The sequence below is a fragment of the Bos mutus genome, chromosome 29 (assembly GCF_027580195.1).
Source record: "Bos mutus isolate GX-2022 chromosome 29, NWIPB_WYAK_1.1, whole genome shotgun sequence".
In the NCBI taxonomy this organism is placed as follows: Eukaryota; Metazoa; Chordata; class Mammalia; order Artiodactyla; family Bovidae; genus Bos; species Bos mutus.
Genome location: NC_091645.1, coordinates 7582917 through 7599372, shown reverse-complemented (window position 1 = coordinate 7599372; position 16456 = coordinate 7582917). Strand labels below are relative to the sequence as shown.

Sequence of the window (16456 nt, the reverse complement as noted above, 5' to 3'; positions counted from 1 at the left end):
GAATTGATGCTTTTGAACTGTGGTGTTGGATAAGACTCTTGAGAGTCCATCGGACTGCAAGGAGATCCAGCCAGTCAATCCTAAAGGAAATCAGTCCTGGATATTCAATGTAAGGACTGATGCTCAAGCTGAAACTCCAGTACTTTGGCTGCCTGATGCAAAGAACTGACTTATTGGAAAAGACCCTGATGCTGGGAAAGATTGAAGGCAGGAGGAGAATGGGACGACAAAGGATGAGAGGTTGGATGGCATCATCAACTCAATGGACATGAGTTTGGGTGGACTCTGGGAGTTGGTGGTAGACAGGGAGGCCTGGGGTGCTGTGGTCCATGGGGTCGCAAAGAGTTGGACATGACTGAGCTTCTGAACTGAACTGAACTGAGATAACTAATGCTCAGTTTTCCTATTTTTCACTTTATATTTTTATCATCATAAAGAAGGAAAGCAGCTGGTGCTTAAAAGCTTCAGTATTTAAATCTCTTTTTCTTCTGTAGCCAGGATAAACAGCTGGGGAATGACTATTGCATATTATTTCTTTTGCTAAATTAATCTTTTTGAAATAATGTAAGTTTTCTTTATTTCCTGTTGTCTTGTCAAGAATGTTAGTATAAATAAATAGCCATATGGCATAATGTGCTAATTGTGGTTTACTGTTTTATACAGTACATTTTTAATTCCCATCTGATGTAGTTTTTAGTTGTATTTTTAACTGTAAATTATGACCACTTTTTAAGGCAGAATTGGAATTTTGTATTTCCTTTAGGATATTAATAGTAATAAAATCACCTATTGAACACTTATAATTTTCCTTGAGTTCCATACTGTTGTTATCCTGATTTTGTTAATCATGAAGTTGCACTCAAAGAAATAAATTGCTTGTTTGTATCACACATCTTACAAATAGCAAAGCTAGATTTTGAACTGAACAGCCTGTTTCTAAAACCTGCTTTCTTAATCTTTATGTTATGTTTTTTTTTTAAGGCCCTGGAAATACATAAAAATGAGTGTTTTATCAAACATCTTTTCATTTCACGAAGTCCTAAAGTAGACCCTGGATTCACTATTTTACCTTTATGTAGCTCTTTACTGAGCTTTTCACATACATTAACATAACCACTAACCAACACAGGAAAACAGGCTGATATTAGCTGTCACCTTTTTATAGAGGTCTTATTTACTATCTTGGCAACCTGTCTGCAGCTTACCAAGATAGTAAATACTGGGAATAAGATAACTAGAATTCTAGTTGCTTGACTAATAGGAAGTAAATATAGGAAATAAATATATGCTAAATACAGCTTTTGTATTTATATGTATAAACTGCACATTAATTTAACCATTGAAGTCTTTCTATAATATGATGATTTTCAAAGCGAAGCCTATTAAGTATATATTTCTTGTTAAGATGACTTACTTTGTGTTGATAAAATGAATTAAAATGCATTGGACTATAAGAACATGAGTCTTTGTTGAATTTTGATTATTTTCACATTGGGAGCCATTCAGTGTAGTATTGCTTGTCCTATAATATTTTACACTGTTCCAAAATTCTGTTTTAAATCTAGTTTATCTTCTAGTGTATAAAAATTGTTACTTTTACTTTTCCCTTTTTCCTTTTACTGTTAGCAAATGGTATATGTGCATGACAGAATATTAGAAAAGATCCTTCTGGATCTTTCTTTGGCTTGTGCACGTGCACACACATGCACACACACACATACACACGTATACCCACATACCCAAACACAAGGATCCATTCTTCAACTTCGCATTTCTTCCATCTAGATTTCATGTCCCTGTGTTGCTTTATCCAACACATTTCCTAAAAGCAGTCTCTTTTGCAAACCTATTTTTAACGGAGAGCCTATTGATGTTTTTTCTCTCTGCCACTGACAAATGTTTAATGAATGTTTTTAGTATTAATCATTTTAATTAATTTTAGTATTAATCAAAACTCGAAGAGAGGGAAATTTCAATGAAGAATTTGTTAGTGGTAAATTTACAGATGCTGAGAATTAGCCCTGTATCTCATTGTTTCGGACACTTGTTAGTCATTGTTTGGGTACAAATAAATTAAACGCAGTCTCTTTAGTAGAGGTCAAAAGAATGTTGTCCACTCCAGTGCTTTCCTATAGAATCAAAGGAAGTTGAGCTGAATTGACAGAGAGCTATCAGAATGAGACGTTCTTAACAATGTTGGTGGGAAGAGCTCAGGAAATAAATCAATTTAGTTGGAAACAAAAGATTGAATTTAGTGTTCTTTCTCTATTGGAGAAAGTGCAAAAGGATAATTAAATCTTCAAACTGCCTCAGGTTTGTGAGTCACAAAAGAGTAAAGAAGTTTGATGTGGTTTAGAGGAGAAGTTGTGTATTTTATCCCAAGTGCTTGCTGCCTCTGCCATTCTCCTTTTGCTTCTCAAATATATACAGTAACTAACCTGACCTGGATGAGGCCTGTTAATCACATCACTAGATTAAATAAGGTTTTCAAAAGAAACAGGAAGACGGAAGATGTAATTTAGTGTACATATGATTAAGAATGGAAAAAAATTACAATGTACTATTGGTAAATTTTTTCTTTTAATAAAAATGTCTGTAAATCTTTCAACATCTAGTTGTGTATGCGTTTGTAAAAATCTCTCATAGCAAAGTCATTCATTTATCGCTTGTTTTTTGTTTGTGTGTATGGATAACCCTTCTTCCTCCCTATTAGTGGCCTATTTTAATTCTCTCTGAGTTATGGATTGAAATTATGTTCATGTTGTGCTGAATTCACAAATTTAGTAGTGTTTGTCCAGTTCTCCCAGTACCATTTGCTAAAAAGACTGTCCTTTCTCCATTGAATGGTCTCAGTACTTTTCTTGAACATCATTAGACTGTTTATAAAGTTTGTTTTCAGTTTCTCGCTTCTATTTCATTGGCCTATACATATCTGTATGATTACTGTAGCTTTAAAGTAAGTTTTGAAATCGGAAGGTGTGAGTCCTCCAGCTTTGCTCCTCTTTTTCAAAATTATTTTGGCTGTTGGGGTCTTTGGGGTTGCATGTGAATTTTAGGATGGATTTTTGTATTTATGTAAAGAAATCATTGGAATTTTGATAGGAATAACATTGACTCTATAGGTCATTTTGTATAGTATTGATATCTTAACAATATTATGTCTTTTAATTGATGAACACAGGTTGTCTTTCCATTTATTTATATTTTTAGCTCTCTGGGCAGTGTTTTTTAGTTTTCAGTGAATAAGTCTTCTGCTTCTTTGGTTAAATTTATTCCTATGTCTTTAAAATTTTTTTTGATACTGTTATAAACAAATTCTTAGTTTCCTTTTAGGAGTGTTCATTGTTAGTGTATAGAAAGCATTGTCTTTTCAGATGCTATTTAATACACGACATCACAGAATTACTTAGTTTTCTGTCAGTATTTCAGTACTAATCTAGTGATTTGGACTGGTGTTTGTATACCAATCAGAATAAATGGTAATTTCTGAATTGAATTCAAGTTCTAAGTTTTTATTTAATCTTTGTTAACCAAACTAAGTTTTATAGTTATTTAAGTGTTTTAATTTGAAACTATAGATGTGAAATGATAATAGCAGATCAAAATAACCTTTGAAACATTGCAGTTTGAGCTTTTTATAACATTAAAATATTCTCAAAATGATTTTTTTATTTGGAGAAAGCAATGGCACTCCACTCCAGTACTCTTGCCTGGAAAATCCCATGGATGGAGGGGCTTGGTGGGCTGCAGTCCATGGGGTCGCTAGGAGTCGGACACAACTGAGCGACTTCACTTTCACTTTTCACTTTCATGCATTGGAGAAGGAAATGGCAACCCACTCCAGTGTTCTTGCCTGGAGAATCCCAGGGACGGGGGAGCCTAGTGGGGTGCCATCTATGGGGTCGCACAGAGTCGGACACGACTGAAGTGACTTAGCAGCAGCATAAAGCTTATTATACCTTATTCATGCTTCTTTAGAAGTTCCTGAAAAATGTAATATTGAGTGTTTTGCATTTTGGTGTTGAAATGTACAGCTGAACACAGATTAAAGATGATATATCTTTGCTTTTTTTTTCTTTTAAATTCACAGGCCACAGAAACACTATTTAGAATGGGTGTAGCAAGAGGAGTCATCACAACATTAAGAAATGGAGAAGTAAGATGAGAATTTTTATATACTTATTAGTTCTTAATTCATAGTGTTTTTTAAATTAATATAACAAATTGAAAATATCTGAAGTACATAATACTGAGTGAATCTGACCTACAAATCGATTTCAGTTAAGTCATATTAGAACCTAGTCTTGAGTTGAATATAAATTGCTGAACCTTTTAATCTTTGGTTACCAATTGTTTTTACTCTTAAAAGAAAATGACATTTAATAATAACTTCTTCAAATGCGTATATATTTATTGAAAATAGCCCCATACTTCTTTCTTTCTGTTTTATATTCTACAATCGTGATACTTCTTTCTTAACATAAAATAATTTGAAATGTTAGTATTTATCGCAGAAGGAGGGTAGAGGGGGGGAGAGAAATGGAGTTTAGTCTGTCCTTTCTTGTAGTTGAGGCTCAACCAAGAGTCTAAGTTTAGATTTTTCTAAATGCTCCTACCAATTCTTAAAAAAATCTAGTACCTGAAATAAATTGTCATTACCAAATTATTACTGGTTCCATTACCACTCTGTCTGCTTTTTCTTTATTCACTTCCTTACTAAGATATCTTTAGGTTGAGGTTGAATATAATGTCACATTGCCATGTTCCCTTTTGTATTCTACTAGCAAATACTTATGGATAAAATATGGTGCTTTCTTTTTATTCTGGAATTAAGTTCTATGTAATTTAATGTAATATATGTAATTTGACACCTTAAACATTTAATAGTGGAAGTGAGTAAATATCTAAGGAGTTAACTGGAACTATTATTGTGTGATATAAAATTTATCAGTCAGTAGATATATCAGTGTGTTAGGTGAAAATGTACAGTCATTTGGAAACTATATGCCTTTAAATGTTTAATTGTATGTATATTGGCAAATTACTTTGGTATTGATTTGTAATACATACTTTGTCTATGAAAAATACTTAATTCATCTCTTTGTATTCTCAACAAACAAAAGTCTGTGTTGCCATTTTGAGAGAAAAACATATTGCATTAATAAAGTTGGGCATATTTATCTGCCTAAAATTTGTCAGTATAAATTTTAGGTTTTAGTAATTACTATGATTCTTTTAATGGGAGTTATCAGTGATCTTTTGAACTTTATCTTTATAAAAAGTTTGGGAAAGTAAATATATGTAAGAGAGTTTTATAAGTATTCTTCTGAGCATATCGACACATATTACACATGTATATATTTTACTTTATGGAGAGGAAGTAGTTAAATCAGCTTGCTTCTGATTCATTCCTCCCCCAGTTACTGAAGATTGTAACTGAAGATTGTAAGAGTAATACCTGGTTAACAGGTAATAATTAGGACAAAATTTTTAAGCCCTCTCTTGGACATTTTTTCTTGCATTTTAAGATCTCTGAAAATGGAATATGTCTTCTAATCAGTGACACCTCATAGTCACCATTTACTATTTTTCACATCTTAACACCTCTAAAATTAAGTCTATGATATTTTAGAATTGATAAAATATGATAATATTCTGTAGATTAAAAAAATACAGAGTGATGCATAGTGAGTATTCAGTAAATGGTAGCTGGGATAGGCTACAAATTAGTTTTAAATATTTAACTTTGGGAAGTAAACAATTAAGACAAAGGAAAACAAAGAAATTATTGAATATGTGTATATGCAAGTGGCATAGATATTTTTGGACATGGTAGGCTAAGTGCTACGAGAATAGATGATGTAATGTGGTTCTTGCCTCTAGGGGAGCTTACTCTCTGGTGGGGGAAACAGTGGCATCAATACATGGGAAAAAACCTGAAAAAGAGTAGAAGTGTTTAGTTAAGGTTGAGTCTGGAAGTAACTAGAGTCCGAGTCCAGATTCCACTTGCATGCAAACCTAGTCACTTGAGTTGCGTCTGACTTTTTACAACCCTATGGACTGTAGCCTGCCAGGCTCCTCTGTCCATGGGCATTCTCCAGGCAAGAATACTGGAGTGGATTGCCATGCCCTCCTCCAGGGGATCTTCCCGCCAGGGATAGAACCAATGTCTCTTATGTCTCCTGCATTGGCAGGCAAGTTCTTTATCACTTGCGCCATCTGGGACTGTGCTAAATTTTAGTGTCTGGTCAATAATAGAGAATTACTTTGGAGGTAGGAGATAAACTAAAAGTTTTTGGTCTACTTAAAGCAGAAGCTGCTGCTGCTAAGTCACTTCAGTTGTGTCCGACTCTGTGTGACCCCATAGACAGCAGCCCACCAGGCTCCCCCATCCCTGGGATTCTCCAGGCAAGAACACTGGAGTGGGTTGCCATTTCTTTCTCCAATGCATAAAAGTGAAAAGTCAAAATGAAGTCGCTCAGTCGTGTCCGACTCTTCGTGACTCCATGGACTGCAGCCCACCAGGCTCCTCCATCCATGGGATTTTCCAGGCAAGAGTACTGGAGTGGGGTACCATTTACCATGTATATATTATTAGAAAACTTATGGCATGCTAAGGGAGGAGGTTAGTAAGGAGCTTACTTGTTCTAGGGTAGTTGGAAAATTGTTTTAGCTCATTACTGTGAAAATATTTGTTGAGTAGGGATTAATAAGTAACTTCATGACAATGATATCAGGTAGGAGGAATAAAGACTGGTGTATCAAAATTACAAAGATAGTAGTCTTTAAATAAATTTGTGATTTGAATGCTTGATGACACTGAGCTTTGCTTATCTCTTGTGTACCCTTCCCTTTGGTGGTGGTGGTTTAGTTGCTAAGTTGTATCCAACTTTCTGTGACCCTATGGACTGTAGTTCACCAGGGCTCCTCTTTCTGTGGGATTTCCCAGGCAAGAAAACTGGCATAGGTTGCCATTTCCTTTTCCAGGAGATCTTGCTGACCCAGGGATTGCACCCACATCTCCTACATTGCAGGTGGATTCTTTACCACTGATCCACCAGAGAAGCCCTGCCCTTCCCTGAATTCTGACTTGAAGCCTATGTTTTGTCTGCCCATTGAACATTTCTACTTGCATATTTTAAGAAATGTTGAGACCAGAAAACATGATTCCTTTCTTTGAAAGTAAGAAGGTAATTTTTGAAGGGGTTTGTAATTTTTTCTCTAAGTTATAATGAATCATTAGAGAATTTAAGTAAATGAATGACATATTATCCTTTTAAATCTTCATCACAACTCTGCAAGGGAGAAATATGCCCATTTTATAGATAAACCAAGTCTCAGGGAAGTTAAACATTTTGCCTATGATCAAACAACTGGGAGATGGGAGTCCTGAGATGTGAACCCCAGTGTGTTTCCAAAACCCATTCATTCCACTATATAATATAATCTCCCTCAGTGTATTTACTTACTTAGAGTTTTCTATTTATTCAATTGTCCTATAGTTTGACAGTTGAAAAATAGCTCTAGCTCAATAGCTAAGACCTCTGAGATTATGTAATTAGCCATATATTTGATTATCACTCTTACCTTTTCATATGTGTAGTGAAATATATGGCTTAAAATGAAGAGAAAAAAATAGTGACCCTTCACAATTCTGTTTTGTCACTGAATGCCTAACCATATTGATGTGTTCTTTGTACAGTCCTGTGTATGGGCTAGCCGGATTTTTGTATTTTGATTAAATTGCATAAAAATGCTATAAAGCAGGTAATTTGGGGGAGTAGAATTTTGTACTGTGTTTATTTGGAAGGCTAACTTGTAAAATTATCACAATCAAAAATAGTTTTTAAATGTACTTGACTCAAAAATTTTAGTTTTAAAACTTTTTCAAGAAAGGGATAATCGTATTTTCAGCCTTATGTATAGGATGAAACAAGTTGTTTAAAACAAAAAAAGATAAAATTGCTCTCTTAAATTTATATATTTCAAGAGTTATATACTGTTATATAACTTGAACCTGAATAATTCAGAAATTAGTGTTTTTTCATTAGGTTGTTCTTTATTCAGGAGCTTACCTGGTATTTCAACTGGTAAAGAATCCGCCTGCCATTCAGGAGATCAGATCAGATCAGATCAGTCGCTCAATTGTGTCCGACTCTTTGCGACCCCATGAATCGCAGCACGCCAGGCCTCCCTGTCCATCACCAACTCCCAGAGTTCACTCAGACTCATGTCCATCAAGTCAGTGATGCCATCCAGCCATCTCATCCTCTGTCGTCCCCTTCTCCTCCTGCCCCCAATCCCTCCCAGCATCAGGGTCTTTTCCAATGAGTCAACTCTTCGCATGAGGTGGCCAAAGTACTGGAGTTTCAGCTTCAGCATCATTCCTTCCAAAGAAATCCCAGGGCTAATGTCCTTCAGAATGGACTGGTTGGATCTCCTTGCAGTCCAAGGGACTCGCAAGGGTCTTCTTCAGCACCACAGTTCAAAAGCATCAATTCTTCGGCGCTCAGCCTTCTTCACAGTCCAACTCTCACATCCATACATGACCGCAGGAAAAACCATAGCCTTGACTAGACGGGCCTTTGTTGGCACAGTAATGTCTCTGCTTTTGAATATGCTATCTAGGTTGGTCATAACTTTCCTTCCAAGGAGTAAGCGCCTTTTAATTTCATGGCTGCAGTCACCATCTGCAGTAATTTTGGAGCCCAGAAAAATAAAGTCTGACACTGTTTTCACTGTTTCCCCATCTATTTCCCATGAAGTGATGGGACCGGATGCCATGATCTTCTTTTTCTGAATGTTGAGCTTTAAGCCAACTTTTTCACTCTCCACTTTCACTTTCATCAAGAGGCTTTTTAGTTCGTCTTCACTTCCTGCCATAAGGGTGGTGTCATCTGTATATCTGAGGTTATTGATATTTCTCCCGGCAATCTTGATTCCAGCTTGTGTTTCTTCCAGTCCAGCGTTTCTCATTATGTACTCTGCATATAAGTTAAATAAACAGGGTGACAATATACAGCCTTGACGAACTCCTTTTCCTATTTGGAACCAGTCTGTTGTTCCATGTCCAGTTCTAACTGTTGCTTCCTGACCTGCATACAGATTTCTCAAGAGGCAGGTCAGGTGGTCTGGTATTCCCATCTCTTTCAGAATTTTCCACAGTTTATTGTGATCCACACAGTCAAAGGCTTTGGCATAGTCAATCAAGCAGAAATAGATGTTTTTCTGGAACTCTCTTGCTTTTTCTATGATCCAGCAGATGTTGGCAATTTGATCTCTGGTTCCTCTGCCTTTTCTAAAACTAGCTTGAACATCAGGAAGTTCACAGTTCACATATTGCTGAAGCCTGGCTTGGAGAATTTTGAGCATTACTTTACTAGCGTGTGAGATGAGTGCAATTGTGTGGTAGTTTGAGCATTCTTTGGCATTGCCTTTCTTTGGGATTGGAATGAAAACTGACCTTTTCCAGTCCTGTGGCCACTGCTGAGTTTTCCAATTTGCTGGCATATTGAGTGCAGCACTTTCACAGCATCATCTTTCAGGATTTGGAATAGCTCAACTGGAATTCCATCACCTCCACTAGCTTTGTTCGTAGTGATGCTTTCTAAGGCCCACTTGACTTCACATTCCAGGATGTCTGGCTCTAGGTGAGTGCTCACACCATCATGATTATCTGGGTCGTGCAGATCTTTTTTGTACAGTTCTTCTGTGTATTCTTGCCATCTCTTCTTAATATCTTCTGCTTCTGTTAGGTCCATACCATTTCTGTCCTTTATCGAGCCCATCTTTGCATGAAATGTTCCCTTGGTATCTCTGATTTTCTTGAAGAGGTCTGTAGTCTTTCCCATTCTGTTGTTTTCCTCTATGTCTTTGCATTGATCGCTGAAGAAGGCTTTCTTATCTCTTCTTGCTATTCTTTGGAACTCTGCATTCAGATGTTTATATCTTTCCTTTTCTCCTTTGCTTTCACTTCTCTTCTTTTCACAGCTATTTGTAAGTCCTCCCCAGACAGCCATTTTGCTTTTTTGCATTTCTTTTCCATGGGGATGGTCTTGATCCCTGTCTCCTGTACAATGTTACGGACCTCATTCCATTGTTCAGCAGGCACTCTGTCTATCAGATCTAGGCCCTTAAACCTATTTCTCACTTCCACTGTATAATCATAAGGGATTTGATTTAGGTCATACCTGAATGGTCTAGTGGTTTTCCCTACTTTCTTCAATTTAAGTCTGAATTTGGCAATAAGGAGTTCATGGTCTGAACCACAGTCAGCTCCCGGTCTTGTTTTTGCTGACTGTATAGAACTTCTCCATCTTCGGCTGCAAAGAGTATAATGAATCTGATTTCGGTGTTGACCATATGGTGATGTCCATATGTAGAGTCTTCTCTTGTGTTGTTGGAAGAGGGTGTTTGTTATGACCAGTGCATTTTCTTGCCAAAACTCTATTAGTCTTTGCCCTGCTTCATTCTGTATTCCAAGGCCAAATTTGCCTGTTACTCCAGGTGTTTCTTGACTTCCTACTTTGGCATTCCAGTCCCCTATAAAGAAAAGGACATCTTTTTTTGGGTGTTAGTTCTAAAGACCCTGGTTCAATCCTGGGTCAGGAAGATCCCCTGGAGAAGGGTTAGCCTACCCACTCCAGTATTCTTGGGCTTCCCTGGTGGCTCAGCTGGTCAAGAATCCGCCTGTTATACGGGAGACCTGGATTCTATCCCTGGGTTGGGAAGATCTCCTCCAGAAGGGAAAGGCTACCCACTCCAGTACTGTGGCCTGGAGAATTCCATGGACTGTACAGTCCATGGGGTCTCAAAGATTTGGACACAACTGAGCGACTTTCACTTTATTCTTAATTCATAGTTTTAAAAGAGAGAAAAGTTAAGCAGTTCTTCACCATAGAAAGGTAGGATTTCAAACTCTAGGAGTTTAAAGACGTAAAGCCTTTATCTTCTCTGTGTTAGCTGCCATTGTGTATCCACTGAATCACAGAGTATTATGTAATGAAGAAGTTAATGACTTCCTATAGTCAGCGGATTGATTTCATCTGTTACAGCTCTATTAACTTTAAAAAAATTTGCAAATTTCTAAAGTACAAACATATCTGTCTTCATTTTTCCAAAAAGTTTAGTGTTTCATATCTGTGTCTTTGTGTTAGAAAGACTGATGAATGGAAGGAGAAATAATCCTCGAAAGTATTTTTTCAGCAGCTTCTAATATTCCTGGCATTGTCTTCAGTTCAATTCAGTTGCTCAGTCGTGTCTGACTCTGTGACCCCATGAACCACAGCACGCCAGGCCTCCCTGTCCTTCACCAACTCCCAGAGTCCACCCAAACCCATGTCCATTGAGTCGGTGATGCCATCCAACCATCTCATCCTCTGTCGTCCCCTTCTCCTCCCGCCCTCAATCTTTCCTAGCATCAGGGTCTTTTCAGATGAGTCAGCTCTTCGCATCAGGTGGCCAAGGTATTGGAGTTTCAGCTTCAACATCAGTCCTTCCAATGAACACCCAGGGCTGATCTCCTTTAAGATGGACTGGTAGCATTGTTTTAGGTGCTTGCATTCCATCAGTAAGCAAAACAGACCAATATCCTTGTCTTTGGGGAGCTTGTATTCTAACCCACTGATTCTTAGTTCTAATTATGGAAGAAGATTGAAAAGTACAAAGCAATGGGGGAAGTAATTATAATTGCAGAGCTTCAAAAGGAGGTATAACCAAGTATATGGTTTAAAAGCATGATCAGTTTAAATAATAAGGGAAGAAACAAGTAATTTGAGTAGGGTAAGTTAGTTCAGAAGATTCGTTAGAAGGCACATCTTAACTTGAGTGCTGAAGAAATTTATTAGCATCGCTGAAGAAGAAGAGGTCAAAAGGCGTTGCCAGTTAGGAGAAACAATATAAAAAGGGACATAGTTGAGAGTTAGGGAGAGATAATCTTGGTGTAGAATCAAAAAGGAAGGGAGGAGATCATGCTGTTGACGGAGAGAAACATTTGTTGAGTGCCTTTTCCAGGCACTTTATAATTATTCAGCTCATTTATAGATTAAAACAACTTTTCATTTTAGATCTTTTTATCACCATTCTTTCCAAAGGAAATATTTGAGGTTTAAGAAGCAGTGTTTTACAAAAGTCACATTTCCCTGAGAATTTGCTATTTGAATGCTTATGATGATACTGATTAAGCTTGTGGTATAGTCAAGAGTTAGTACTTTTTCTTCCTCCCAAGTGGAGAAGGCAGCCTTGTGCGGCAGAAGAAGACTAGTCTGCTCGCCCCTAGACCTGTTTCTCCTCCTGGCATTACTAGCTATGCGATCTTGGACAATTTAGTTACTTTCTCACAACTTCAAATTCACAACTTTGGAAAATGAGTTGATTAGATGATCCTTATGGTCCTATTTAGCTTTAACATTTTCTGCTTCCAGACACCTTTGTATAACCTTTCTTTTTTGTGGCTCTCAGCCTTGAGTATGTATGAGAATTGCCCAGGGAACTCTGTGAAACTGTAGGTCCATGGGCTTCATCCCCAAAGACTTTGTCAGTTAGATCTAACCTAGAGCTCTAGTACCTATATTTATTAAAACACTGATTTTTAAAGCTTAGCTACTAATATTAACTACTGTCTTAGAGAAGTGTTTATCCATCTTACGGCTTCTGTGAATTCAGGGAATGTAAAATTTGAGTTAGACTAAACAGTTAAAGAACTAGGAAAGAAATTTGAGGGGTATTTAAATTTTTTTGTACATAAATAGAACACTGTAGCATGGTTTGTTGTTGTTTTGGAAAGGTGGATATGGGACTTGACACAGTATTTACTTTTGTCTTATGTTACTGTGTAGTATTAGGTATTCTGCATGTTTTATTAGAATGGAAACCTTTTTTTGCCTTTCTATGTGATTTTTTAAAAAGTCATATAGAATATTTAGTTTTAGTATAATTGCTGCAGTGCAGCCCTCAGTTTAAGATAAATATAATCATAAATACCTTTGTGGATTTATATCTATATAAATATTAGGGCTATATTATTCTAAAATCATAAAGTTTGTAAATACAATGATACATTTTTAAACAAAATTTTTTCATGCCTTAAGGAGTACTTGAAGAGTCTATAAAATATACATATTTATATTCACTCTTAGTCACAAAGTTAATTGATTATTAAGATATTAGATACATGTCCAACACTTGAAATTATGTTAAAATTATACAATTTAATATAATACTTAAATCAAGTATTTTCTTAATATGAATGCAAATTCTTTATAAAAGGAAACCTAGAAGTAAACTTTTATTTATATTTTAAAAATTACATCTGTTTTTTTGCTTAATAAAATATATTTTTAAACTATTTCTCTTTTAATATCACCTCTGGAAATATATGCGCTTCCCTGGTAGCTCTGCAGTAAAGAATCCGTCTGCTAAGCGGGAGACGTTTGTTCGATTCCTGGGTCAGGAAGATCCTCTGGAGAAGGAAATAGCAACCCACTCCAGTATTCCTGCCTAGAAAATCCCATGGACAAAGGAGCCTGGTGGGCTACAGTCCATAGGGTCACAGAGAGTTGGACATGATCGCAGCAACTGAAACACAGGAAATATGTGTCTTTAATAAGCAGTGTATTAGTATTTCCAATAGTGAAGTTTCTGAAGCTAGTAGAGTGCCGGTACCTAGTGGCTTATAAAATTTAATCGGTGACAGTACTTACTGAGCGCATCTTAAAGGTAGATGTAACACGTGGCACTGGTACCAGATCTAGTGTTACTTCCCCTCCCTTTATTCCCTAAGTATTAATTGAGTGCCAGGCGCTATGCAAAGTGCTGGATTTTAACTATAAATAAGACTAATATGGTTTAAGCTCTCAGGAAACTTTACAGCCCCATGACTGCGTCCATAAACCTGTCACTTAGGACCTTGCCATGCAATGTCCCGTTGTCTTTGTTAAATAGGATTAAAAGCACCCACTCATGTCTTACTCTGTGAAAAATAGATTTATAAAGCAGCTAGTGTAATAATACAAAGTAAGCCTATTAGGAATTAGCCTGTATTAAATTATAGCTATTTATTGAGTTAAGTAGGATGATATATTTTCTACATTAACATGAGTATATGGGCATCTCTAACCGTTGGTAATGGGAGACAGATATTTTGGATCCATAGCTATGCCAATAGCTGCGAGCTTCCCTGGTGGCTCAGCAGTGAAGAATCCTGTCAAGGAAAATTGGACTATCTCTTCTATAACACCTTTGATTTATGTACTGTATTTTAATGGGAAGAAAATATGAAAATAAGTTTACACATCTGTTGCCATTGAAATATGCTCTTTGTTAACTTGACTAGCTTCCTGTCATATCCCCATATCACTAAGGGTGAAAAAAAAAATTCTGACCACTTTAGAGTGTCCCCAAATAATATTTTCAAGTTTATTGTTTTTCCTTTGGCAGGGATTTCCTCATTCTGCGCGTAGTGGTAAACCATGCAAATGCAGATGGACCTCGGTGTTCGTGGTTTCCACATCCGCGTATGTGTAGGGCTGACTGTACTAAGCTGTTCTATGTAAGGAACCCGAGCATCTGTGGATTTTGGCATCGGTGGCAGTTCTGGAGCCAGTCCCCTGTGGATGCTGACAGGTGACTGTAATCTACTAGAGTTTAGCCTAGAAAAGTTACTATGCTGTTTTTTCCTTTCAAGAAGCAAGTAGGGTATAGCTTAAAAAAAGCATATGGGAAAAATGGATAACACCCTGATAAGGAGAAAACAAATGTAGAAAAGGATATAGAGAGCACGGTTAAGGCCTAGGGAGTGTTTATAATAAACAAGGTATATATAAAGAAGGCCCATTTCTGTCTCTTGATGAGGTGGGAAGAAATGAGTTTTGATTACAGGACAGAAAGTTGGAGATAACTGGAGTCATTAGTCATGATTTCAAGGTGGCAAAACATTAAAAGAGACTTCAAGGAGGTCTGGGGTTGGCTATATTGTTTGCTTTTACAAAGTTGTGTTTCTTAATAGCCATCAGTCTAGATGGTATAGATACTGAACTGCCAGGGGCAAAAGACGTGTCTGACTTCATTTTTTTTCCCCCACTTTTCCAATTCCATGAATCAAAACAACATGTTATATTTTGGCAGGTGCTTAGAAAATTTAGAATCCATGCCAGAATGGCATTGTAAAACACTGAGCTTCAGAATTTGTATTTGATTCTTGCTCTAATAGTTTATCCTTGTCACTGTATTGAATTTAAATGGCTCACCATTTGTATGCTGTCACATTATTTCATATTCTTGGTGAACCAACAGTTTATTTGGAAAATTCTGATACAAAGAAGGCCATGGGCCAAGGTGAGGTTTTAATAATATCAGATCACAGTGTTTAAGCTTGGTGGCCTTGTCTATACCAACTCTGTATATGCCTTTCTATACTGAGATAATTATCGTTCAGAATGCCCTTATTTTCTTCATAATAGTAACTCTGCTTTTGATTTAAGTACAAAAATAAATGTGCCATAATTTTCTCCTTAAACAAAACAAACAATATCTGGACAATATCTGGCTAACTATGGAACACTTAGGTTTTATTTTTCAAAAATTGGAAGGGTTCTTAAGATAACATCAGTCTGTTTTGATCCTAATAGGAAGAGCTGTAGGCCAGGAAAGCAATTATTTCCACATGGGTAAGGCCAGTTCCAACTACCTCCCCCTGAACTTGCTCCCCCTAAACTACCTCCCCCTAAACTTGCCTACTTTGATTATATAGCTGTATGTGGTTGAGAGTATTAGCAAATGTAGGCTCTCTTTTGAAAATCAAGTCTTTAGATATACAGAAAATGTTTCTTTGTACTTCATATACCAAATGAATTTTGTGTGTAGTGTTGGGGTGAGTTTAGCAGCAAGTAACTTAAACATTTTGAATTTCCAAAAAATTTAATTTTTTATAAAAATGTCTGTCCAATTATAATTCTTACCATTTTGTTTGTACATCTATTTTTCTTTCTTTGTTTGACTCTTGGCTTTATCCTCAATAGATGAGTTTGCAATGTAAAGACAGTAAGGATGTGGCAGAACTTGAGATTTGTGTTAAATGGTGTGGTTGGTCTTTCTGGTGATCAGCCCAGATCCTAAAGCTATGAATCACTTCATTAGCATAACAGATACTTATACCACTCAGGAAATTCCAAGGATGTTTAAAGCTGTGTACCAGGAACAGGGAGCAAAGCACAGATATATTCTTTATTAAAGCTCAAATCCATAGATTTCCTTTTTCTGAAAGTTTCATATATATGGAATCATACAATATATGGGGCTTCCTAGGTATCACTACAGAGAAGGCAATGGCACCCCACTCCAGTACTCTTGCCTGGAAAATCCCATGGACAGAGGAGCCTGGTAGGCTGCAGTCCATGGGGTCGCTAAGAGTCGGACACGACTGAGCGACTTCCCTTTCACTTTTCACTTTCCTGCATTG

The 16456-nt window shown here is 36.7% G+C and overlaps 1 protein-coding gene across 2 annotated transcripts in view; it reads left to right on the top strand.

Annotated features, from left to right (window-relative positions):
- Positions 1–16456, top strand: part of TMEM135 (transmembrane protein 135) — a 289014-nt gene that overhangs the window by 130123 nt on the left and 142435 nt on the right. Inside the window, exon 5 of one of the 2 annotated variants that reach the window (XM_070365067.1) lies at positions 4091–4156. The exons of the other annotated variant lie outside the window; for it this stretch is intronic. Within the exon in view, the coding sequence (XP_070221168.1) occupies positions 4091–4156 (66 nt within the window). The remainder of the gene's footprint in view (positions 1–4090; positions 4157–16456) is intronic. 2 annotated transcript variants of the gene reach the window in all.